The sequence below is a fragment of the Cryptotermes secundus genome, unplaced genomic scaffold (genome assembly GCF_002891405.2).
Source record: "Cryptotermes secundus unplaced genomic scaffold, Csec_1.0 scaffold2192, whole genome shotgun sequence".
Classification (NCBI taxonomy): Eukaryota; Metazoa; Arthropoda; class Insecta; order Blattodea; family Kalotermitidae; genus Cryptotermes; species Cryptotermes secundus.
In genome coordinates, this window is record NW_019726289.1 from 129,765 (window position 1) to 156,905 (window position 27,141).

The following is a 27,141-nucleotide window of genomic DNA, read 5'->3' on the forward strand; positions in this document are numbered from 1 at the left end:
GTGCTTGCTGCTTTACCTGGATTAATTCGTATACTATACCCTGTAAGCTGTCGAAATGAAGGTGGTTTAGAAAGCTCCTGGTCTGCACATTTCGTCAATTGTAAGGATACACAGCCAGAAGTGTGTACAATAGTTCAAACAATACTAGAAGGTGGTAGTCTATTATACTGCACACACTTTCCAAATGTGTTCTTTGTACTATTGCTATCTCGATAATTTCTATATTCACTTATTACAGATACATACACAAGGTGTTCCAGGAGGAAAGGTCATTATTCTGGGAGGTCGCAGTATCGGCCATTACAAGCAAAACATTGTACGTATATGTACATGTGTCGTACTCCGACCGTTTCTGAGATAGAGCTATTTTCACTGTACAGTTCCAAAACTCTTGATAAGAAAGATATTACGCACTGAATCTAATACCCGTATTTATTGTTCAAGTGACGAAGTTAGTACAGTGTACCCAGCATAATCCATTTTCGAAAATTTCACCGTCAACATCAACGCATTTTGCAACTCGTGTGAGGACATGGCGTGTTGCTCGTCTGTCAGTGTACAGTGAAACAGCTGTATCTCGGAAACCGTTCGGAAGAGAACACTTGTAAATTATATTTTTTTTCTTAGACTGACCGATATATGACCTACCAGAATATAGACCTTTCCTCTTGGGACATCCTGTATAATTTCACATGTCTGTTCTTGCAAATCTGAACTCAATATACATAAAACGCACTGTACATCGCCACAAAACGTGTTTCCTTTGAACAGTATGCTCTTCTGGGTTGCAAAGTAGCAGAACCAGCAGCTACAGGAGGTTCTGCGGATTTCTCGCTTGGCTTACTCTTCACCGTGAACATGGAGACGGCTTCAGAACGCACCACCGTGAGAACCTCCGATCCGTTTCCCTCCATTCCCTTACATATTCACGAAATCTACACTAACGTTACAGATAACACTTCACGAGCTCTATATGCTATGTTGTTGCGTACAAATCATTTGAACGATAAACTCAAAAGACAGACTTCACTAAAATTCATGTGTCTTAAAATATCTGGAACAACATGAAATGAAAGGGCTAGTGGTTAGCGTCGAAAGACATAAATTAGATAAATCATAGAAGGCGGACCGACCAACCGACAGATACGAGTATATAAATACATGACCGACTGAGACAGACACGGGTAGATGGACGGACATATGGACGGACAGGCAGATACATAGATAGATATGACGGACGGACGGAAAGATGGATGGATGGATGGATGGTTGCACGTAGGTAGGTAGGTAGGTNCAGCCTGGTATGAAATCAGCCTCATGTAGTAGTGTTATGAAGCGAAGATTTTATTCTGAGCGCATTAGAACACTTCGCCTAGTGCAGTAACTAGACAGTAGAACAGCAGACCTACATGTACTGTTTCCTCTTACTGTTAGTCGTCGAGCCTTCCTGCCATACAATCGTTTCTTCCCTGAGAAGAAAGAAAATTACAGGCTTGCTACTTGCGTTGTGAATAATACAGAGATTTACTTTGGAGGTAAGGAATATTCGCATTATGGAATACACAATAAGTTCAAAAGTTTATCGTAATATGGCCTGGGAAATCGAGGGCGAATGGCCACTGATCACGTTAACAGGATCAACAGTACCGTTCCCTACACAGCCGATCACAGTGGTAGCTTGGTCTACGCGCAGGCGGGTCACAATCCCACTTGGGGACCACACCTGTCAATTTCTGTAGTTTATATTTATGAACGCTCTCAGTAGCTAGGCTAAGTGAAGTCGAATAACAGGATGACTGAAAAATTCGAAGGGATTTGCATATGAAGCGGTCGTGGCCTATTTAAATATACTACCTCGACATTTATCTAGGGTGACGACATAAAACCACAAAAATCAGTCAGAACAGCCGGTGTCCCAGCTGAAATTCGGATCGAACACCTTTCGAATACAAGTCTAGAGCGCCACCGCTACACTAACCTACTCCCATGTTATCTGTCCTATGTAGACGCCTTAGGAACGGCCATTGCAGGAGTTATGCCGAATGTTTTGATGGATTATAAACTGAACATCTGCGTACGGTGGTGAGCACGACTTTTCGTATAAGAAGACCTGCTATCCTGATTGAAGTGTTCCTTTACTTCTACGCCAAGAACATTTACTACAAACAAAACAACCAAACTCCGTGTCTTTAGTCCTCAAGCGAACTGTACCGACCGAGCGAACGCCGCTTGTCGGCGAAGTCTGTGCCAACTTTAGCGGATAGAGGGTGTCACGTGATCAGCAAAACGGATCCCCACGGCCATTAATCTCGGTTTTCTAGACCGGAGCCGCTATTTCCTTGAAATAGCTAATCAATTATCCTCACGAGGATGAGTGGACCCCGTTGCAGATCCACTACTTCTCAGAAAAGCTGGCAGCGCCGGGAATTGAACTCGGGACCTCTGAATCTGTAGGCAGGAACTCTGGCCACTAGACCACAGAGGCGGTCAGAACATTTAGAGACATAGAAAAGTTTCAAGAGTATGTTCAATGCAGAGCAAACTATCCAGTTCATGTCTCTCCGGAAGCGCCTGAGCTCCAGACAGTAGAACACAAAACTGTTTTGAGAAATGGTCCATAAGTCCCTGGCGTTGCTCATATCTCCTACACCAGCTTCAGAGGAAAACATTATGCTCTGGCAAAGTGGGCTATAAACCTTCAGCTCATTGTTTTGCAGCAGTACATGTCATTATACTGAATTCGCTTGTGAAGTTCAGTACATCGTGAGAGGCTAAAGCCACTTCTGCGCAAGAACGGGTTATCAGGTCCTAACGAACCCTACAGCTGAGAGAGTTAATGCTTAGAACTATCTCCTTTATAAACACTAGGTCTTCATTTTCGTGGTTTTCCTAAGTCCATCCAGTTAAATGCTGAAATACTACCTTAAATTCAGCCACGAGAGCATCCTTCAACATTCTTTCCTTACATTATCAGAGGGCTCTGGCACCCTCCCAGTCCCCCGGGGGTAAAGCTGCTGGGGCATGAAGTTGACCACTCGTATCCATCTAATGCTATGGTCAGGAATGCGTGGAGCCACAACTCTACGCCGCCACGTCTTCATGGCGTGATGCGTATTTAAGCCCAGGGACAAACGTACTTTTTCTTAAAGTAACTGTGGAAGTGTTTATTAATACAATTACATATTTGACCTGTTTTGTTGCGTATTACAAGATTTCTTTGAAATGCTTCCCATGTTATGGTTTTAAAGGAGACGAACCGAATATTACATTTCGATGTTTCTAGAGTAAATAGCTGTTTTGGAAAGAGGCACATCGAAATGCTACATGTCAGTATGAAACTTCTACATAAAATACACATGTCAGGCATGAGCAGGAATATGCACAGCTGCTGTTCCCTTACAAAAAACAATTACACACACACACACACACACACAGTTCGCGATGCGGGACACCAAACAAATTGTTTCAAGTGACACCACTGTATTCTCGAGGTCTCCGGTTCAATTCTCCCTGGAATATCGACTAATCCTGGGGGTTTTGTGTTTTTTCCTCAGTCCATCTAGGAAAATTCTGGTATCATACTTTAAGTTACTCCGCAACTTATTTCTTACGAATCTTTTCTTACTTAATATTTACTACCATTCGCTCATTCGACGCTCTACAGCATGAGATTCTGACGGCGTCGTTAGGAAACTACAAATAAATATAAAACGTGTAATCTGCTGCAATGTTTTATTACTCAGAGGATGGTGAACAGCTCATGACGGTGTTCGGGCCGCAGGATGTGTGGTTGTGTATGTACGCTGATCTTAGACCGCAAGAATGCTAAACCCCGAGTCTAAATTCCATCTAGGAAGACGATGCTTAGTTGAACTTTTCATAAAACCTGTTACGTTGCCACATTTCTCTACCTTAGTTCCGTCTTGATGGGTCAATTCGCTTGTGCTTCATCTCAAGACCTTAAACTACAACAACAAAAGTATCGGACAGCCGCCACAAGTACAAGCAAATAATAAACACACTTGATGACTAAAACAGACTTCCTACAACAATGACTTTCAAGGGCTCACTTCTTCAAACTAAACACTGTAATAGTAGTCGGTAACTATCTCACATGGGGCCTGTCATTCGCGATTTCCAAATTCCCACACGTTTATAATCAGACTAATGAAAGAACTTAAAGAAACAAAACACATTAACAAACACCCTTTCAGTTCAAGCAAATTCATATGGGTCATGCGATTCTCATAAAAATTATTCCAGTCTCCAGTTACAGTTTCTCAAATCACAGGGAGCTTCTGAGCTGATCATGATGACTGATGCCTGTTATTTAATGACTCTGTTTTAATTTCACAAGTCAAGCAGCATCAAATGATACCACATGATGAATATGAATGTTGAGTAGTAAGTACACAGACATATCCTAAGTTCTCTACTGCGACTGCGCGGATATCGGGGGAATTCCACGAAAGTCCTCACCAAAGGCTGTCTGTATACAGACTACCACATAGCACTGATCCCTAATATTAACGTCGTTTCATTGATTTTTACTTGACGCACGGACGCAGTAAGAGTCGAATGCGATGTGATGATGATTATGAAGGATAAGCGGGTGGGATTTGAGGATGCTGCGACCTATAAAAATGCAATATCCGGGAATTTTATGAAGATGCTTAAAAAAACATGAAAAGCAGTACTCACAACATCAAAATGCTATCCGAAATTGAATACAGCCTGATTCTATTCATTACGGAAAGCTCTTCTCCGAAGAACCAAAAGTTATCCTTGCACAGAACTTCTCCCCTAAGCGGGCCTTCCTATCCTGCGAGATATGTACAGTGCGTACAATCAAGTGCGCGCCGCGGCTGCAATTTGCCGTGAGTCATACCACCGCAGAACGGATGCAGTCGCGGGGAGTGTTGCAACTCCTCCCCGCGACTGCATCCGTTCTGCGGTGGTATGACTCACGGCAAATTGCAGCCGCGGCGCGCACTTGATTGTACGCACTGTACTTGATCCTGTCTACCTCTACTATGCTGAAACCTTACATACTGTTCCACAAACACTTATCTCATGACAGGAAAGTAGAATAATTATATCTACACAACTGGAACATACTACGAAGCAGGAGGGAACAGACGCGTTAACCCCTGGTACTAGTACAGTTTGAAGACTTCAAAGGATTAGGCAGTATAACTTTTCTAATTATTGGCATAATAATGGTCCGGTTTAACTGAGAGAAAACGTTTAGAAAAGGACCTGCCCAGAATCGAACCACGTCTCAAATGCTAGCTTTATAACCGAAGGGATCATTAGTTGGAGCCACAAAAATAAAACAAAATTTTCTCGGTAGTTTCTTACATTCACAGCCAAAGAGAATGTACGCATGTGCCTACCGCCAGTGGCAACAGAGTGTACTGTTCGGAAAGTCCCTATGGCAGTTTTAAAATGAAAATTAAGCTCATACTTGTGTGAATAAAAACACGTCCCAGGAAAGTAAGCCTTCCTAATGACCGCCTTGCATGTGTGTTACAAGTTTTACTTCGAACAAGCAGAAATTATATATTACTTTTTTATTCCTCTTCCTTGTTATTTCCCTTTTTACGCTTTCTCTTCCATTTTATTCTTTTCTTTACAGCACCAAACAATCTTCCAAAAATGGAAATACTATCTTGCTTTTATGCACGCTGTCATTTCGGGCACAGAAAGTAAGAACCACACTCCGCGAAAGTGTAGCCCTAATGAATAAAACACATAAAAACAGAGCGATACCTATCTGCATGTGTAATTAGGAACTGACTCCAATTTATTCCTTTCAAGATATAATAACGTTGGGTGCATTAGGCCCCAGGTCTTCAAATTCCGTGGACGTTCACAATTATTCAGCTCAGTCAGAAAGCAGTAACCAGGTGATCGGTAATGGTTTCGAAAGTGAAGATGGACAACCACTACTAAAATCCCTGATATATAAAAAAGTAGGTACGCCCTACTTTACGATCCCATTCGCTGTCAACGTCGCTGCACTCTTTCTCTCACTCGTTCCATCTCACCTTAATTCTCTTCGTCTCTTATTCCACCTTTATCGTTTGCTTTACGGTGGTATTACCACATACACAGTTTAATGGAAGTGGGGTTACATTACAGAATGAGCATAAAGGTGCGTCAGAAAGTATGACGAGTCAACTGTGGCCTATTTTAAACTAATATCTTGATATTTACTCCTAAGGACTGAGGTTAACTGCTACAATTTAAAGCCAGGATTTTTTTTATTGCTAGTAGGGTGGGACTAAGTCCCTTGTACTGCGGCCACTTCTGGCCTATTGTACCAGCCCCAGATGATAGGTGAGGGTGATTGTGGAGAAATTGGTGGAATGAATATTGACAGGGGAAACCGAAGTACTCGGAGAAAACCTGCCCCAGCGCCACTTTGTCCACCACAAATCCCACTTGACCAGACCCGGGATCGAACCGGATGCCGCGGTGGGAAGCCAGCGACTAACCTCTTGAGCTATGGCGCGGTCCTCAAGTCAGGATAGCCGAGATTTGAACACGGTAGAGCCCGAATGCGATCAAAGTCATAAAAATGGAAAAATAAGAGAAGGGCTGGAGAAAGACAAGAGAAAAATCATTGGAGGAACAGAGGTTCTGTTCGTCTGAGTGGCGGTATATACCCAAATCCAAACCGTTCCGGAGTTTTCTTCCTTAAAGTGTGTCCCTCCAGAAATAAGAACTTTGGTAAGCTGCGTTCAAAGTAGCTCCATTAATAAGAGACAGATAAAAAATGCTAAATGTGGGTCGGTTTATGTTTCGACTGAACAGAAAAAAAAATGGAAAAATTATTCCAATTAACAACTTCGATTTTAAATGCATCTAAATGGAACAAGCCCTTACATCTCAAAGCATTTGGTCAGTTCATATTTGTAATCTGTAGTATTAATTCATTTGCATCGCTGTAATTATCGTTATAATGAGAAACACATAACGAAAGAGCATAATGTGTTCATTTCCTGATTGTCCGACGAAAAGTTTATATTCTTCCGTGCACTGGAAACAGAATACATATACAGTATAGAAAGTGAGAAGATTTTAGTACGTTTTGTGTTGATTTGTTTCTCTGTACTGCACCCCAGTGGGTAAAGGTAAAGCCAAATATGAATGCTCCCATTGGTAAATATGATATAATGAAACGACTGAAAAGAAAGTACTAATATTACTTTCGAAACTACAGACCACTATGGGGGTGGGGGGAACACAAAAGGTAACTGTAGTTCTATATTTTAATTATACAAGGATAAAGCAACATTCAGAATAAGGAATCTTTGTTTAGTCTTCTCGTTCTGAAGCGTAGTAACCATAAATTCGCAACTGATGTTCGATACATAGGGGATTTAATTGAGTGCACTGTTCAAGATTCAGTTAGGATAACCAATGTGACTGCGATGCAGAAACTCGATTCTTCCTTTCTTATTTAAAGACGGGAGACACAATAGCTGAAATGTCAAGTATAATCAATTTATTGTGCTGTTTTGTATAGGGCGCTCCTGGACAGTCTAAAAAGTATTTCAATTCATTCTGATTTTGAGATAAGAGAGCAAACATATATCTAAACTTATAACTCACGCCGGATCATACAGGAAGTAACCTCTCAATCGTCACGGTATTTATTTGCACCGGAAAAGCAGGTGAAAACTCATACTACGACTTATATTGTTACGATTCATCGACTCATCGAAGCAGTCGAGGCAGCCCACATTTTGCTAACAAGAGCAAGTGTGACTGAAAGCCCATATAAGAACAGTTAAGTTACCTTAAGAATGATGCAGATTAAACCCGGAGAACGGTTCGAAAAAAAAAACATTTATTTACTTTTCTCCTTCCTTATTATTTTTCTTTCTCAATCTCTTTCTTCTTTACTGCGTGATTTCTTATTGTTGCCTTGTTCCTTTCCTGTTTTATTCCATTCTCTGGTTCTCTGCGTGTGGCATTTCTTTATTTCTGTATTTCTCTCTTTCCTTCCTTGTGTTCTCTCCCTTCTGAAGACCGAAATCCTTCTAATACATAGAAATTCATTTCGTGCATCACAAGAAACAAGTTATGTCTCTGCTACAAAGATCAACCAGTTAACGTTAAGGGAAAACAAACGCTGTTTATTACGAGAACCATACGAAACACATAAATACACGTATATTCTGTGGGCAGAATGCAGAGTTTTAACGTGTTAAAGCAGGTGGTACGTATGGAACCACTGGGTTCTGAAAAGTTCATTTATTTGTCTGTCACTTTCTTCGTTCTAACTATTTACTTCCTGTTCTCCCTTTTCTTTAGTGTTCTTTTATTTTTTCTCTTTATGCCTTCCTCCCTTGCTAACAGGCAAGAGGCAGACTTAACGTATCTGAATATTATATCTGCTTGGCAGAAAGAAGATCGCAAAGATCTCATTCAGGAAAACAAGTAACTTGACCGAGATTCGAACAGCTAGAGTGTTACAGGCACATCAACCTTTTAAGTGACACCTTCCAAAAACAAAAACAACAACAATATAAATAATAATAATAATAATAATAATGAGCCTTCATATAATTATAACTGCAACAGTTGAAGCACGTCGCTAAATAACTCCACAATAAATAAATTTCAAAGCAACAAACTCGGCTTCTATAAAAAAAATCATACGTCTACACCACACGGAAGTTATATTTCATTCACACATGGGGAGACAAGACAACCCTTTCATTACCCACACTTAAAGAACCAACTCTCAAATTACACCATTATATAAAATACCACACTAAATCATTTGCACAATATTTGGGCAACTTTTTCCAAGTAAAACATTCAAATTTTAGGTAGAAGAAGTGGACGTGGTAAATACAGCTGCTGGAATGGGTCCACTCGCACATCTGCACCTGCTCTCTGTCCTTTAGAGCTGCAGCAAATAATAAACTTAGGCTAAATGAGCAGGTACAAAAGTTGGTAATATTTCTCTCGTACCCCCGTCTCCTCAAGTAGATCAACTGAACGTGAACGTGTTCTTTACTGAATGTCACTTCTCAAATATCAAACAAAATCGTCTGTGAACATAAATGAGTTACTGACAGGGATGCCCAAAACAACGATCGACTTATATTAAGCTCTCTGCTTCCGTGCAACATGGGCATCGCACCTCAGGTCCCAATTCTACTGTACGACCACAAGCTTTTGAGGCGAGAAATGGGCTAAGTTCTATACAGCAGCAAGAAACTGCAAGGTTTTCAAGATTAAATTTATATAAGGACGTTTAACGCCATCTCTGTGGAAGAAAGACGAAGCTCCACGCAGTTTCTAATTTTGCAGCGGTGATAAGTAATAATTTTCTGGCTCTAAGCATTTTTATGCATCAGAAATATGCGTTACCGACTCGTGGGGGCACCAGAACTGTTCTAGACATGAGAGTGAAGTGGCAATCCACAGCTCAAACATGAAAGTGCAGCGAGTGTTGGTCCACAGCTCCAAACAGGAAAAGGAATGCCAGTCTACAGCTCTAGATATGAACGTGAAATAACGTCCACAGCTCTAGACTTGAAAGTGAATTATCAGTCCAGAAATCTAGACATGAAAGTGGAATGCCAGACCGTAGCTAGTTCTAGACATGAAAGTGAATTATCAGTCCAGAAATCTAGACATGAAAGTGGAATGCCAGACCGTAGCTAGCTCTAGACGCTCTAGACATGAAAGCGGAATGCCAGTCCGTAGCTCTAGACATGAGATTGTAGTGTCAGTCCATAGGTCCAGACTTTAAAATGTAATGAGAAGTATCCAATAAAAAATGTTCCAAAGATATAAATACATATAAAAAAGGTAAAGCTATCCCTGTAACAGGCCGTGGGGGTCCTTAGGATTGTGAGAGGTTGAGGCTCCCACACCTTCTAGACAATCGACTCACAGATGGCGGTAAGGTTGTCAGTCTTACGCGCCGTTCGCCCTTTACCCCCAGGAAGATTCGTGGTACTCATTTCTGTTAGAGGCTGAGGAAATAAAAAAGGCTAACAAAATTTTTATAGGAGAAGCTCGAGGAAAGAGACCATGAGGAAGACTAAAGGCATACATGGGATGAAAATATTAAAATTTATACCTTCAGCTTTCTGTAATAGGCCTCATCTCAAGTCGCGGAAACATTATGACAACAATACTAAAATGCATCTAAGGAGGAATATGGTGTGATGGTGTGAACTCGATTCAACTGACTGGGGTTCCAAAGCGCTCTTCTTGGAAAATGGTGACGAACCTTTGGGAGCCACAAAATGATCAACATTTGTCTTTTTTCAAAAATATTTCAGTTATAAGTATTACTACTTGCCTAAGAGGGGGGACGCGGTAGCGTAGTTTGTTGAGGCACTGTGCTACAATCCGGAAGGTCGCAGGATCGAATTCCGATGAGGTGGATTTTTTCAATTTACCTAATCCTTCCAGCCGCACTATGGCCCTGGGGTCGAATCAGCCTCTAACAGAAATGAGTACCAGGAATATTCTTGGGGGTAAAGGGCGGCCGGCGCGTAAAGCTGACAATCTTACCGACATATGTGAGCCGGCTGTCTAGAAAATGTGGGAGCCTCAACATCTCACAACACCCTATGGGCCTCCACGGCCTGTTACAAGGAGACCTTTACTTTCCTTACTTGCCTAATAAGCAGAGCTATAAGACATATACATTCAGCATACCACAAACGTAACCCTAGCAGAATGCTTAAGTTGTGTAAATATTTCAGTGATTTACTTTACCGATCACAGTCTAAATCTCTTCAATGCAAGTCTCCAATAAAACGCTGTTTGCGAGATCACTATGTTGACTTCAGTCGTCCAAGCGAAGAAGAACTGTATAAACCGCACACGAGTTGGCCTCTGCATTAAATATTTCCTGTGTCTCGTGTCTAAAAAGTTCACACAACTTCTTTTGTTTTTGAGTCTTGTTCAATATGACAAAAATTACTTCCAGTACTAAAACATGGCGTAACTTTTAGTTTTGTGGAGTTGGGAACAAAATAGGAAAATGCTGTGAGACTGAACACAACCCGCCCCTAATTTACATACAATGTGTAAAAAATATTATGTAAATCGATCAATTCCGTTATACGGCGTGTCCTGGTAAAATTATATTGTCATGGGAAAGAATAAACAATTGTGCTGCATATATATATGTCATGTCTCAAAAGTTTTCTGGTATTCTAGTAGACTACGCAAACGATCATCTAACTGCAGACGCCAGACTGTAGACTACAACCCTAAATAGGTTATTTACGATATGAAATAAACAGTCTTCTGGGATGTGGCGCCGTGTAGATATTGTGTTAACCGACGTTTAGGGGGAAGGTATCGCCTCCATCTTCAGGGTAGAAGAAAAAAGAAAATCCGCGAGCGAGGAACCTGCGAGAACAGGTGCTCACAGGCACCCTGAAGATGGAGGCAATACGTTCCTCCGAAACGTCGGTTAACACAATATCTACATGGCACCACATCCAAGAAGACGGCATGCTTCATAGTCACCGCTCGTGAAAACCTCAAATCGCCCATAGTTACGATATGTTCACAACAAATGAACTCCATGCGACAAACATAGAGACTGATAAACCACGAGGGCACGAAATGAGAGGCTATGGGCGGGAAGGGGAAGGTATCCTGTCCGTTTGCGTGCTTCATTTTTGAACTATAGGGCGGATATCGACTAAATTTTGTACTGGATAATCACACTAATGCTGGATGATGTATTGCATTTGCTTCGCGTCTCTCCAACATAATCTCTTTTTCTAGAAGCTCAATCCAAACTCAACCCATTCTCTCTAAAAGGCTTACCGTACAAAGCAACTTGTAGCTATATGACACAAAACACGCAACTCGCTAAGATCTACAACTTGTGTGCGAAACACTTTTTAATATGGCGAATACAAAAGAAAATAATTTGTAGCTCTGTATAATGTGTTACACGTGGTGCGATTATCTTTGTAAGAATAGATTCGTTGTCTGCAGTAAATGAACATCAAGACCAATGAGGTATGCAAAATTGCAAAGAACGCGTTTGGAAAATACAATAGGCGTCCTTCCACTGTCGTTTAGGTTAAAGCAAGTCTTTAATTATGCTCAGAGGAAACTATTCCGAATGAATTCTAGGAATCAACTTGGAAAAACCATTCACGTATGTGTTTAATTCAATTGCTTGTCAAGAGACAACAAAAAACCAAGAACTGAATTTTTACTAGAAAGTGGCTTGACAGTAATGAGGAATTAGTATATAGAAAGATAATAAATTGCATAAAGAGAGCACACATACAGAACATACTAGAATATTTACAATCAGAAGGGAAAACAAAATGAGAAAAAAAAAGGCAAATTACTAGTAAAGATAATGCAAAAAAAAAAACAACTTAGACACGAAAGAGAATGCACATTGAACAACCAAATAAACGGTGTACAGTCTCGTACAACTACGTAAATTAAATAAATATTGCAATGATATTATTATTATTAAATTGCAAATTTTATTATCACGAAACCGTATCTGAAAAAGACTGCGGACGAAACGTCAGATATTTTAGAGGGCATCAACCTGATACTTGCCTGGAAAGATTTATAAAGAAAAAAACGAAAATTCGTCTGAAACGATCCGACTGAGACCGAACCGGGAACATCCAGAAAAAAGCCAGACATGTAATTGCGGGATAACCAGTTCGGTCGCTCTAACCTGCGAGTGGCTTTGTCATACACCTGGGAAAATAATCATTACGAGGTGGAAAAGAGACTGGCCCTTCCACCAATAGTGTTCGATCCAGCATGCTGTAATTTTTTTCTTTTAATCCCTTCAATATTTGATTTAATTTAAAGAAAATTTATGTCATTAATATATTTACATGGTAATGTACAATCCTATAGTTAAGAAACCACTAGCAATTTTAATGCTGAGACCAGACAGGGGACTTCGTGCTTTAGTGAATTCAAATATTAACACAGAACAAAATGGCCGGTTGTTGTGTGATATCTTGCGTACCGAGCATGGAAAGGTTTAAAATTATATAAAGGTGTGAAAATGGGTTCAAATATCTCTACAGTAAACTCTTGAGAGGCTGAAGGACACATTTCCGAATGAACATGTTAAAAAAAATTAACCTCCCGCATTTCAAAGATCTTGGTATAAAAGCACATAAATCAATAGACACGAGACATGCGTAACATCCTCTATGTATAACAATCTTACTTTGACCTTTCATAATTTAATAGTATTTCTTAAAAGAAGAAAACCACGCGAATTCTGAATAAGAAATCATATCTCTCATACTGAAAGTCACACACACGCACACGGCGTGGCATTAAATTTATTCAAGGCAGCATTATCATATTCGATTGGACTGTGCGATAGAGTACAATTACCTCCTCTTCTGTGTTAAGATAAATCCTGTAATTACGACATGTGGTAAGGCACACGCAGCTTCGGAATGTTCCGTCTTTACTAGTGACGTGTGCAAATCACCGTACACTCTACGCAGGCCTCAGCCACAAATTACACACCTGTCACAACCACAGTACAGTAGACCTACATTTACAGAGATTACAAAAAAAAAAAAATTAGAATTCTCACTGAACTTACCAATGAGAGCCAATATGGTGCCAAATGATAGCCCCCAGCGCCCCATAACAGTTTCAATCACGCCATGTGGGTCTTACCATTTCTATGATTCTACCTTAATGTAAAATCAGGTATCTTTCAAAAACATGTGAAGCGCAAGTAAAAGAACACATTCCAATAAAAGAAAACACATGTAAGGCCTTTACAGTTTCTAGGACGAATACCTGCCGCTCCCACACCAAGGACAAAGGGCAAGGAACATAACAGAACCCGGAGCACCTGTCTTACTTCCGGAAGATTTGGGCAAGTTGGGTGCAGACTGAACTGAGAAAAAGGAATCCGTTACGAAAAGAAGACACTCAAGACGATCGAAAGCATGTAGAGGGCAATGCTGTAGGGCTCAGGTGTGCTATGTCCCTGGAAATCTGAAATCGGTAACTTTACTTAAGGGTCAGAAAAGTGCAAAAATCGGAAGTTCTCGAAATACTCTTTAATGTTACCGTTTTCGTGGTCCATGTCAAGTTTGGCAAGGCATGTTGTCCCATGTTAACAGTTCTAATAATGAATGTACAACGGGTAATACATAAAAACAGATAACCATCTTTTGGAACTAGCAGGTTTTTGAAAAAATATATATCTTAAATCGAAGAACTGAATGAAGTTCTCATGTTCAAAACCAGAATGGTACACCTTGGCGTATCTTTTTCGTTCCTGAGTGGATTAGCCCGACTAACAGGCACAGCCATCTCAAGTGGACTATCGTACACGGCCCTACAGTTCATGGACGACATAGCGTTTCGCACTGGCTCTACCTTCGAGTTCGATGGCGATCCTCTGCAAGTGTTGGCAGTTTAAACTGATCCACTTACTAGTTATTTACTAGAAAACTGCTTAAATTCGAGCCAACAAATACTTTTCGGCTAGTGTTCCTTCGAAGAAACGAATCCCTACCGTAAGGGACGGTACTCACGAAGTTCATCTTTCGATTTTCATTCCCTTATTAACAGACTTATACAGCAAGGACCTTAAAGAAGTGAAAAGGTCGCGTTAAGTTTGCTTTGAACATCCTATGCGTTTCCGCAATTTAATCCCATAATACTGTGACATGTCAACGCATTGCCAGGCAAAGGCTCGATAAACACGCCGCGATACGCGTGCGTAACAATTGGATGAAAGTTGATAGCTCGTTGCTAGGCAACACTCAGCAAGCCAATGCACTGGCGAGATAGTTATCACGTGATTTGTTTTTGTGTGGTATGCGCTAGGCAACAATCGAACTGTTTTTTCTGCGTTGTCCCTGCCGCGGCTATATAACATGAGTCCACTTGCGGCTAAGGAGAGTCCAGGATGGTTCAGCAGTTTAAGAGTACAAGGACGAGAATGGAAGTCCTTAGTGAATTGTGAAGATTGAGTGCAGATGGAGAGAGAAGAGTACAGGGTGATTGAACAGGAAATGGTAAGAAGACTTCACAATGATCTGAAATCCTACGAAGAAAGTCGTCTTCTGGGTTTAGAGCAGTAGCTACTGCTCTCTGCATTCATTCAACTGCTTTGAAGATGGAGGCGATACGTTCCTCCGAAACGTCGGCCAAAACGAAGAATACACGGCGCCTAAACCCAGAAGACGACTTTCTTCATAGTCATCGCCGTGAAAACCTCAAAACTTACATCTGAAATGCTAGTTTAGGTGTTGAGATCCGTTGCCAGGAGACGATTAGTGAAGAGAGAGAATCCTAGTGCATGTTCAAGGCGAACGGAAAGTGTGTAAATCAGCGATTACGTTATACTAATTGTAATTAAGAGACAGAGTATAACCGAAGTGCTAATACATCCAGTCTTCGAACTATAACCCGTTACTTCCGTCATGCGTACTACCGTACATGTGGCAATATGGAAAATTTCACTCCCAGCCATAACACGACTGCATACATCTGCTTACAGTCTCACTACAGTGCAGGTGCAGATTAGTACAGCACCGAGGTAGGTTCTTGTATGTGGCAAAGCAGATGACCAGGGCACAAAACACAAATATGTGCAATCTACAATGCACGTTCGTCAGAACAGTGAACGGTCAGTCTATCTGTCTCTATCTACCTACATGTCTATTCATCTTTATTCTGTTGATTCCACTTGGAGCATAGGGCATCGTGACATGCTCGATTGTCTTCAGTTTCTTAATATTTTACAGTTGGCAGCACTCCTTGGACAGGGGATAAGCGGATAAGACCGTGGCAAGGCCGCTACCTTACACAAACAGAATAAACGTAGACGAACATCCATGTCTAGAGTGGGATATGAACCCACGATTCCCGAGTTAGTGCGGGAGAGACATTTCATGAACTAGACGGCACTGTCACTATGATCGGCGACTGGTATATAGACAAGCGAAAATACAGCCATGGGGAAATTTACGCGATTGCGATCTGTTATCCAGTGCGAAAATAAATACCGTATACTTGCAGGTATTCCGGTTATATTTCTGAGAACAGGAAGGTCGGAACTTCGCCCACGCCGATTCTACTAGCATGAAACCCAGCATTTCAGGAACAAATGTTCTCGTGTCTACCCACGACCTAGACTTGCTGCTTTGCTCTGCGAACAAATCTAACATTGCCCTTTGTACACAAATAAAGGTTAAAACAAGACGTCAGTATTTTACATTAGATTCTGAAATAGAAAGTGTATCTAGCAAATTAACGTTGCAAGGTTCCCAGTTTTGGCCGACATTCTGCTATCGAAACCTTACCCGTATTAGAGATCGAAGGGAAGTAATACTGGCCAATGTTATCGCCACTGTCTTTACTGTATAAGAAGTCACAACTTAGAAGCGCACTGCATCATAAATAGACATAACAGATCCTATTTACAGATCACTGTAGCCGAGCGGTCTAGGGCGTGAAACTGTCTTCTCTCGCTCGGAAGCCGGGATCGCGGGTTCGAATCCCATACAAGGCATGGATGTTTGGTGTGTGTGTGCGTTTGTTCTGTGTTTGTGTTGTCCTGTGTTTAGGTAGAGGCCTTGCGACTGGCTGATCACCCGTCCAAGGAATCCTACCACCTGTAAAAACGATCAATGAAACTGAGAAATCAGCCATATGCTCCAAAGTGGGAGCGAGAGGGGGGAAAAAGATCGTTTTTACATTTTTCAATTCAGACTTCAGTAGAAAAACGTCTGACTCTAAAGGACAGATCAACGTAACCAGTACATCAGTACTACAGTCAGGAGAAATAAACACATAAGAATTAAGTAAATGAGGGATTCGACATGGGAAATTAGTAAACTCCAGCTTACTGATTCCTTGACGACTCTTTAAGTTATGTCATGCGCTGATAATCGGTTGTAAACATGTAACAACCCGGCTCATGCGTGTGGGGGAGGGGGCTGGACCATTTGGCTCGGGCGCCTGGCCTAAGGCTGCCACAAATATATTTTTACTTAATTTTAAAAATTATAAATAACAAGCAAGAATGTGTGGACTGCGTTTAATTGAGTTGTTAACGTATGTATTATGCTTGGCCTTTCCTCCATATTCGTTTGCACTGCTGACAGGAAATCTAATTTCTAGAACTATTTTTTAAATATATTCATATATTTCCATGGCTTTTGGAGTGGGGTATGGACCCCACATTTGTGACTGCTCTGTGCTTCATATCACATCCCTCAGGCCCTGGCAACAACCCTTTGCTGTGATGATCCAAACTTTTTCTGATGCAAACACTGACACCACAAATATTCATGTTCTTTAAGAGACATAAACTTAGCTAACTCTCACTATGCGTAAATTTTACTAAGAACTTGATACTTATTATATGCTTATAAAGAACACAAAGGTTAATCGCCGGGTTCACCAAAGCCCGCCAATGAACCTTATATTCAACAACTTCACACTTCACAAATATTTTCTTGAAAATTCTGTTCATCATCATCATCAACAATCTAAAGCCGGGTCTCGCATACTGTCTCGGATCTTAATGTTCTAATACCGAAGTCGTCAAGAGGGGCTCTGGGGCCCACCCAACCTCTTATCCAATGGGTACCGGAGGCTCTTTCCCCGGGTGTAAAGCAGCCGGGGCGTGAAGCTGACAACTCACATCTAGCTAGTGCCGAGGTCAAGAAAATATGGATCTATACTCGTATATTCGCTCCCCCACACGCCTTCATGATGTAGTGCTTAATTAGTTAAGCACATGGACAACTTTACTTCTTACCTTAATTAGAAACAGGGTATGGTGGTGTCGCTGCCTGTAATGATTTATAATAATATTCAACACGTAATTAACATGACTTCAATTGTAGTCATGTACACCGTAATAAATCTATTATAGCATTCATTCATTCATTCATTCATTCATTCATTCATTCAATTGCTCTACAGCCCTTTGTTGGCCCTGGCCTCTTCTTCAGTTTCGTGATCTTTTTTACATAGACAATACGACTCCTTAGACGGGGGATCAGCCCGTCAAAAGGCCGCTACCTTCACACACAACAGCATAGAGAATAAACACACACAGACACCCATGCTTTGAGTGAGGTTCGAACCTACGATCCCAGTGTTCGAGTGAGCGTTCACAGTGATCGGCACCATTATAGCGTAAGGCTGCAAATTTTCGTTGAATTCTTTAGAATTCTGATGAATCTCCCGGTGTAATTGAATTCCTGACGAAGGAGGACGATGATATTTTATTATTAATTTGTATCAGGTACGTATACAGTTGTGCGCAACAAGAAAAATCGACTCCACTACGATTCGGCCTTACGGATCAGTGCAGCGAGCCAGCTCATTTGCTAAACTCCATTTAGCAACTTCCTGGATTATGAACTTACATTACAAAAAGAAGATATTAACAAGAGATAATCTGCACCACTGGCATTCTGCAACGGCTTCATATACTTCATGAGCTCGCACCGGAACTCCTTGCTTTTGCTTAATGGCAACACGTGTCGTGGTTTCAACAAGAGCTCTTCCAAAAGAATGCCCTTGAAATATAATTATGGGAATATATTTAATCAACTCATATTACACTGACTTTCACACTTGTTACACGGAATTAGTTGTTCATAATTTCTAACCTTGCATTGGCTCTCAGTGCATTGTAACGGAATACATAAAACACTGAGGCTACGGTGCACAACCGTGGGCGATTCTCTATCCTGATTCCCCTTAAAGGCCTACTTCACCTCAAACTGATTACAAGCCTTGCAGTCACTTTCGGCGAGAATAATCTCGCTGATCTGCAATAACACGGCACCGTGCAAATCCAAAACCTTTTATTGACTGTAGGACATGAAACAAATAATCACAGTGGCTGTGCGGTCTAAGGCATGAACTTTCTTCGCTCGCTCGAGCGCTGGGATCGTGGGTTCCAATCTCACTCGAGGCATGGATATATATGCGGGTTTATTCTGTTTGTGTTGTTGTGTGTGTAGGCAGCGGCCTTGCGACGGGCTGATCCCCCGTCCAAGGGGTCCTTGCGATGGGCTGATGCCCCGTCCAAGGGGTCCTACTGACTGTGTATAAGTTTAAGAAACAGAAAAGACGGACAAGGTCCATCAAAAGGACGGGCAGACAGAGAGGACAAGGAACGCTAATAAACTCAAGTTCCTAGACGCAACGGCCTGTCCAGCTTAAAATTGGTTGGAAACTTTAAACGAAATCACGTGAATATTCATACTGTAAGAAAAGATTAATTTAACAAAATGACTAACCCATTTTAAAGTCTACGAACCTGGAAAAATAATAAACGAAATGCATAATTAACATTAAAAAGTGAGCGAGAATAACACGTGAGAATTACCAAAGAAAATATTTTGAGATAAAACTTTACAGAAGAACTACCAATGTACAGAATAAGGCCTTGTGTGCAAATTACACCTCATTTTCTTCGAATCCACTCTTCTTGGTAGTTGTAAATTACCCGTTTTCAGAGTGGAAAAAAAAAACAAGAACGGGGAAATATAAGAGAGGAGAGGAAGGGACTGTACTATAAGTACTCAAATTACATCTTAAATACAGTGGCTTGTCATTTAGTTTTTTCTGTATTCTGTATGTTTCATATCACACGGAAAATCTGAATAATCTGCCATTCTTCATGTGATATTACTTCACAGTACTCATTACGCGCTTGAGGGTGGCAGAAATATAAAATATTCCACAACAAACCGTAAACAATCAACGCTAACCAACCGTTTCTTGAGAAGACATCGCTCGCTCAGCTGCTCAAGAATCTCCTAACATTTTATGGAATCTGCAGGTTCATTACCGTGTTCACAAAAGCCCTCCACTGGTCCCTATCATGAGTCAGGCCAATCCAGACCATACTACCCCACGCTATTTACCTAAGATTCACTTTAATACTATCCTCCCACCTACATCTAGGACTTCATAGCGATCTATATCCTTCTAGTTTTCCCACAAAAATCCTGTATGCATTCGTCTTCTCTCCAAAGCGTGCTACATGACCTGCCCATTTAGTCCTCCTTGACTTCATACCTACCTACCTACCACTCGACGCTACAGCCTTGAGTGAGCCTTCGCCCCCTCTACAACCAGTCTCCACTGCTCTCTATTCATCTTCTCTATCCAACCTTCCGCCTTCAGCTTCAGGTCGCTCTCAAAATCGTCTCCTTGACTTCATCACTGTAATTATATTTGGCGAAGCGTACAAAGTTTGAAGCTCCTCATCAAGCAATTCCCCCAGCCCCCAATTCTCGCATCTATTCTCCTCAGTATCCTGTTTTCGAACACTCAATTTATGTTTTTCCTTTAACGTATGAAACCAGGCGGCGCCATAGCTCAAGCGGTTAGTCGCTGGCTTCCCACCGCGGCGGCCCAGGTTCCATCCCGGGTCTGGTCAAATGGGATTTATGGTGGACAAAGTGGCGCTGGGGCAGGTTTTCTCCGATTGCTTCGGTTTCCCCTGCCAATTTCCATTCCACCGACTGCTCCACATTAATCATCATCTAACAGCCGGGGTTGGTACAATAGGCCAGTTAGTGGCCGACGTACCAAATGGACTGTCTCACCCCACCCCAAGAAACTAAAAGAAAAAATCTACCCTGGGCTTCTGGAACATGTCTCCGGAGTCTGCAGTACTCGTAAACATATCTTCAAGGCCTCGATCGATTTCAGTACTTTGTACCTAACGAGATTTTCTAGAAGACTGAACGAGTTGTGGGGGCGTCTAAGTAAGTATTATTTGGAGAAGTTTGCGCTAAATAATTTCCATACTGAAAACTTCGTTAAATAACTTAAACTGTCAGCGGCCTCCGTAGTCTAGGGGTAACGTTCCCACCTCGTGACTCAAGGTACGCGGGTTCAAACCCGGCGGAGGAGGTCGTGGAATTTTTAAGGGCGGAAAATTTCAGGGAACAAGTGCTTTACGGCACGTAAAAGAACCTCATGTCTCAAGGAGACCTCTGAGCCAAACTGAAGGACATTTCCCGCCCAACAATAGTCTCTAACGCCTCTGGTAGATGGAAGAAGCATCTAGATACCGCTGAGCCAGTAGAGGCCGAACTCGCTGACTGAGTCGGGATTGATGGCACGCACCAGTACCGGTAGGGTATAGAGACTGGTAGAATATCACAGAGGGGCGTACAATAGATCAAACTGGTCGCGGTGCATGGGGAAACCCACCCCCTCCGATGATGATGATGATGATGATAATGATAATAACTTAAACTGACAATGTATGTAGGATTCGAGGTGCTCACAGCGGTGGTTATGAACAGTTCTGTCTTCTGGGATATAGCGCCCTGCAGTCCGCTTAAACTCAATCAACGTTTCGGAAGAGGGTAGAGGTGACATGTTCCTCCGACGTGTTAGCTGTATTTAAACAGACTACACTGCTGTATATTCCAGCAGACAGAACTCGTCAAGTTTGATAAGAACGCATACGTAAGACCTCTATGAACTATCTGATTGCCTTCATAGGCCACGTACAATATTCCTCTCCTTACGCCGAATAAAAAAAAATTCGCACACTTTCCGGTAGGTCTATTTAACACACATAATAACTACTCTAATGGCGCAATTTATGGTCCCGAAAAATAACACTGTTTTGGTTGGCTGACGGGTTAAGTTGACTCAACTGTAACAGGTGATCCGTAACTGTCAACACGATATACAAGTCAAACCAAAACATATGAAACAAATCGAACACAGATTTTCGTGATGGAATGTCCTCCTTTCATCCGCAACATAAATGGCTGAAACTAGAGATGCAGGTCTGACAATAACCGTTACAGATACATACCCTGGGATTTCCAATGATCGAATCTGGTGGTAAACCAGCAAGCTTTGCCATACTGTTCGCCATTTTATGACGAAGACTCTCATACACAACAGCGACTTGGTGTTCGCCATGTTGGTTATGCGACTGTTGTGCCATCTGTGGAGTATGTGGCGAAGATCTTGACGACTGACCAGACATCTGCTGGTGGTGAGGCGGGAGGGGGCTGCTGCTGGATTTACGATGCGGGGGCGACAATGGAGTTCGCGGAGGGGTAGGTGGTTGAGAGGGTGGACTTGGGGGTGGTCGAACGGTAAGACTAAGAGGGTTGAGATGATGTGAAGAGGGATGGTGTTTCGGAGATAACGTCTCCAGAATTTTACCTGAAAGAAAGAAAGAATTTGATTGAAACAGATATCAACGGCCTCATACATTAACACTCCTTTTCTTTTTCAGAATGACGTGCTTCGGTTCCTAATGAATGTAAAAAAAAATCCACCAATACTGATATCTTTGCTATCGCCAATAATAATAATAATGTTCTCTTAGTATAATCGGGGCTGCCAGATTTTTAATATAAAATTATTAGACATCTCATTCTTGGACAGGGGAAACATAAAATATAACCATTGTTTGGAGAAATAACAACAGACCAGCATTTGAACAATAATATTTTCTTATTTCTTTCTATACACCTTCTCTACTTAGAAGTTCTGTCGTAACTGACAAGCCGAAATAACTCCCATAAACAGAGAGTTGAAGTGGCAAACCCAAGATGATTTATTGCCACCCAAATACATGTCATACATGCGCCAGACCGACGTCGAACATCAAGGAAATAAAGAACAATTTCGTATATAAGAAAGTTTAGTAAACTGGATGTGTACAAATTCGGCGAAAGGAACCAGTCTGTGGGAAATGTGGGATTTCATGTATTCATACACGTTGGGAGTATGTTCAGCACAGCTCTTCGTAAAAGTGTCTGACCGAAAAACGTAAGAGTTCTTGACAAAAGTATCACTTGGGAGTTAATGGTCAAGTATATACTGGAAGACGCTGACGTGTCTTTTCCTGGAAAAAAAAATGCAAATATACAAATACAACAGCTATCTCTCGACAATAGCAACATCGGTTAAACCTGCCCGTGTACAATAGGAAACCAGATGGCGCATGATTTCCTCCCATTGAAGAACAGAGAGCAGTCGGACAGCGAAGTATTCTCCACACAGGCTTATTCGATTAAAAATTCGGAGTTCAGGTGGAGTATTTGGGGCCATTTTAAAATATTTAACAAACCACACAGAGAAGAGCACTTCTTGAAAAGTTAACAGTCGCTCAGCTGGATAAGATTTCCAGCTTTTGTGGGACCAAAACGTTCATTATCGTAATTACAAGAGCGGCTCCTTCCGCGATTCAGCTGAATCCAGACCACAGCCTCACAATCTAGTCCCTTAAGGTCAATTTTAATATTATCCTCCCGTCAACGCCCAGGTCTCCCAAGTGCAAATACTTGTATCCTCAACACCCATTCTTCGTCCGGGCCAACTGTGTAGCGAAACTGTGAATGTGTCTCCGTTACCTTTTAAACCTTCGCATCCTCCACAAGAGATATCCTCGCTTGACAGCACTGGCACCTTTGGCCTGGACGAATCTGCTGAGGGACTGAGTTCGGATGTTTGCCGGAGCACTAGTTATCCTGAGAGAAGTCTGTTTAGGACTTCACCAGTTTCCCCTTGCAAATTACTAATGGTACAGCTCTAGACATGCGTTCAGCAATTACCGGAGCCGAATCTCGGGCGGGTTATCGGCTACTGTCAAGTTTTTTCGTGGTTTTCCGAAGTTTCGTCCAAGAAATGCAAGATATTACCATCAAATAATCCTCTTCCCAAATTTCTTCGTAGCGATGTTCATAATACACGATCATCCTCCCATCTGATTCGAAGCTATAGGTGTGTAATTTCTACACTCGATAAAGCATCGTTCAATAGTCTACGAACCAATCACTCACGTCTGGTTAGCAGTTCTTCCCTTCTTCGTGTTCTCTCCATTCCTTCACGTGTTTTAAATGTAACGAATACGTATGCATCTGTTTCATAGCGCCCAGAGCTCTCAACTAACTTCATAAAAACGTCAAGTTTACAGAGAACCCGGTGGTAACTGCCACCTCGTATTAAGGATTCATTTTAACTGTACCATGACCTTACTATGCTACAATATTTAGATTCCAGTACCTACTTCCTTCTGATCAAAAGTCTGTTAGTTTCCCATAGCCCGTTTCCAAATATTATTGGGGTCCGGGTTTTTTTAATTCATTGACGTCAATCGTTTCCCTAAAGCCTGTTCCCAAATACTGGTTTTCATGTTTCTTATTCATGATTACGTCAATAGCTTACCGCTACGTCGAGGCAGGCTGAACCAGCTTTAAGATGGCAATTACGTATGAATTGAGTATAAGGAAGGCAGGTACCGACCGTGGCCTACTTTAATCCTATACAGGAATTGCGGTTCCTATAATTGATTACTCAGAAAAAGACCGTTAACACACTCAACCAATTACAGGGCCTACGTATTTCATAAAAAAAGTTCAGCAATTCCACTTCACGTTTCAATCGCACTGGATTATGGGACACACGCAATGAAAACGTACAATAATTACGATGTAGGCCTCCTACCAATACTGTGCATCAGTGAATAAGAGACTTCATAAGAATGGATTCAAGAAACAGAAGCTGTAGAAAATTTAACTGTTAGAAATGTTAACATTTTTAATCTATTCAATTTAATGAGGTAAATATGGAAATGTCCGTCACGGCAGACGAGCGGACTAAAGCATGCACTGTCTTCGCTCGCTCAGAAGCCGGGATCGTGGGTTCTAATCCCGGTCAGGGCATATGTGTGTGCGTGTGCGTGCGCTCGTTCTTTTGTGTTTGCGACGAGCTGATCACCGGCCCAAGGAGTCCTGCCGAACATCTAAGACCTAGTAAACCGAAGTGAAATGGAGTTTCATGGAGGTGGGCCAAGTCCCAAATTGGGGCCGTAGCGCCAAAGGGGAAAAAATATGGAAATACAAAAAGCTGAGGACAAGACATTCTATTAAAATAGAAAAGAATTTACTGTAGAAACGAGTTATGGGGGTATGGGCTGGGTTCACACCGCTCACAATAGGGTTCAGTGGCGGCTCTTGTGAACAAGATAACACATCTCCAGGTTTCACAAAATGAGAGAAATTTCTCAAGCGACTAAACGACCCCCGCTTCTTCTCAAAATATTTTACTGGGGAATCTACAGGGGTTCCCACCAAAAAAGTTTTATAATATCAACTGACAGAAAGATGTGATACAGGAAGGTCACAAAGATGACTTAATTTTTGAGGACGGGACGGGCTAACAAGCTCAGCCGTTGCAGATGCTGATGCTATTTACAAAGGCTTCACAGGAAAACGAAGTCGATTTGTTCAATATACTTTAAAAATCAAAGACATCACATTTACTGATCTTAAGGTGGGTTCTCGTCCAAAATCGAAGTCAGCAACTTGTCGGGATGCAGTTTACGAGACAAATATAAACCGCTACGAAGTCAACTTTTCTTCCTATAAACTCTACTGTATTATGTAAGATTTGAGGCTTTCACGGCGGTGACTATGAAGAAAGCAGTCTTCTGGGATTTGGCACCGTGTATATGTGGTGTTAACCGACGTTTCGGAGGAACGTATCGCCTCCATCTTCAGGGTAGAAGAAAAAGTATAAGAAATCTGCAAGCGACAAGACCGTGAGAACGGTAAAAGCAGACTGGAAATAACACAGCTGTGTGTGAGCAGAGAGGGAAGGGGGGAAGGGCANTCTTCTACTGTATTAGTTCTAAGATCAACATCACATATGGAACAGCGTTAAGGAAATCCAAAGCTATAGGTAGCTATATGTGGAGGGGACACACGCAACCTGTTCTGTGTGGAACTTCACCGAGCAACACTTGATCTGCTAGCAAGAGTGGCACACGTACTTCATTTACAGCTATAAATAGTAGGACAGTAGTTGCAGGAGAACTGAAAATAAAGCCATGACATGAACATCCATAAAACGACTTTCCAAAAAGACGAATGGCAAATAATATCCAAAAAATCTACATAATATATATATACGTAAACTCTTCAGCAGGCTGACCGACGAACCGATTTAATAATATAATTTCTTATAAATGAGTTTAGATTAAATATAAATTATAAAAACTTGAATTCATATCTTTTCGCCTTCAGTGCCATACAAGGCGCAGAAACCGTGCGCGGAAAGCGGTGATGACTCCAATAGCCCACCTAGCCCACCCATACACTGCAAAAAAAAAAGTTTCCCTCTATGAACCAGCCACGATGATGGAATTCCTTATACACGTATCCAGAAGGCATGCAAAATAAACACATTTAAAGGAAATGAACAAAGAATCAATAAAGCTCCACGAGCAGGCATATTTCTTATTTTCAGGTACATTTAACGTCTTCCACATCGAATTTAAACTGCGTAGCATCCAAAATTTCCTGCAAAAAGAATGTGTCAGTATTTTTGCATTAATCCAGTTTCATCTAGCTGTTTATTAAACTAAGGTTAAAGTAACATCTTTGCCGCATTGTTTCTTCTTCTTTTGACGGACGATGAATCCTACACACAATTTGCAGGACACCTTGGAAGGGGGATCAGCCTGTCACAACAAGGCCGCTACCTACACAGGGCAACATAAACCTACAAAATATGCATACATAATTCATGCCTCGAGTTGGATTCGAACCTACGATTCTATGTTCAAGCGGAAGAAGAAACTTCCCCACTTAGACTACACGGCCACTCGGGTGGACTAAGGATATCTTAATTATTTTGCGCAGAATATGTTCAGAAGTAAACATACTGGATACAGAAGTATTTTTAAAAATAGCGTTCCTATTTACTCTCTTCATGCCTCTGTACATATGACGTTATCATGCGGGTGACAATTCTTTAGCCAAAGTGGTCACTTCAGAAACCCTAGTAACTACACCAACATGTCATATACAGTACATGCATGGATTTGTTTCACGTAGTGCCATACATTTCAGCTCTACTGAAGCTGTATTGCAAGTTTCACTCTCCGGCGGCTTTAACTTGGACCTCAAAAGCTCATTAAATAAGCCTAGTGAACCCTAGAGACGGTCTAGGTAGGAAAAATATACAGGTACGGGGTAATGCGCGATATCCAGTATTTGATCTATTAATATTTATTTAAATTACAATAATAGAGACTAACATACAAAAAAAGAAAGATTTATCTTCTATAAATCAAGTATTCAATATGGC

General features: G+C 41.5%; 1 protein-coding gene across 5 annotated transcripts in view; it reads right to left on the minus strand.

Annotated features, from left to right (window-relative positions):
- Window positions 1-27,141, minus strand: part of LOC111864186 (zinc finger protein castor homolog 1) — a 183,393-nt gene that overhangs the window by 122,651 nt on the left and 33,601 nt on the right. For 4 of the 5 annotated variants that reach the window (XM_023851255.2, XM_023851254.2, XM_023851257.2 and 1 more), the window contains exon 2: window positions 21,848-22,206. In XM_023851255.2, coding sequence (XP_023707023.1) covers window positions 21,848-22,024 — 177 coding nt within the window. In that variant the 5' untranslated portion in view covers window positions 22,025-22,206. Of the gene's footprint in view, window positions 1-10,758; window positions 10,849-21,847; window positions 22,207-27,141 lie in introns of those variants that run through there. The other variant, XM_023851256.2, reaches the window with a different exon arrangement.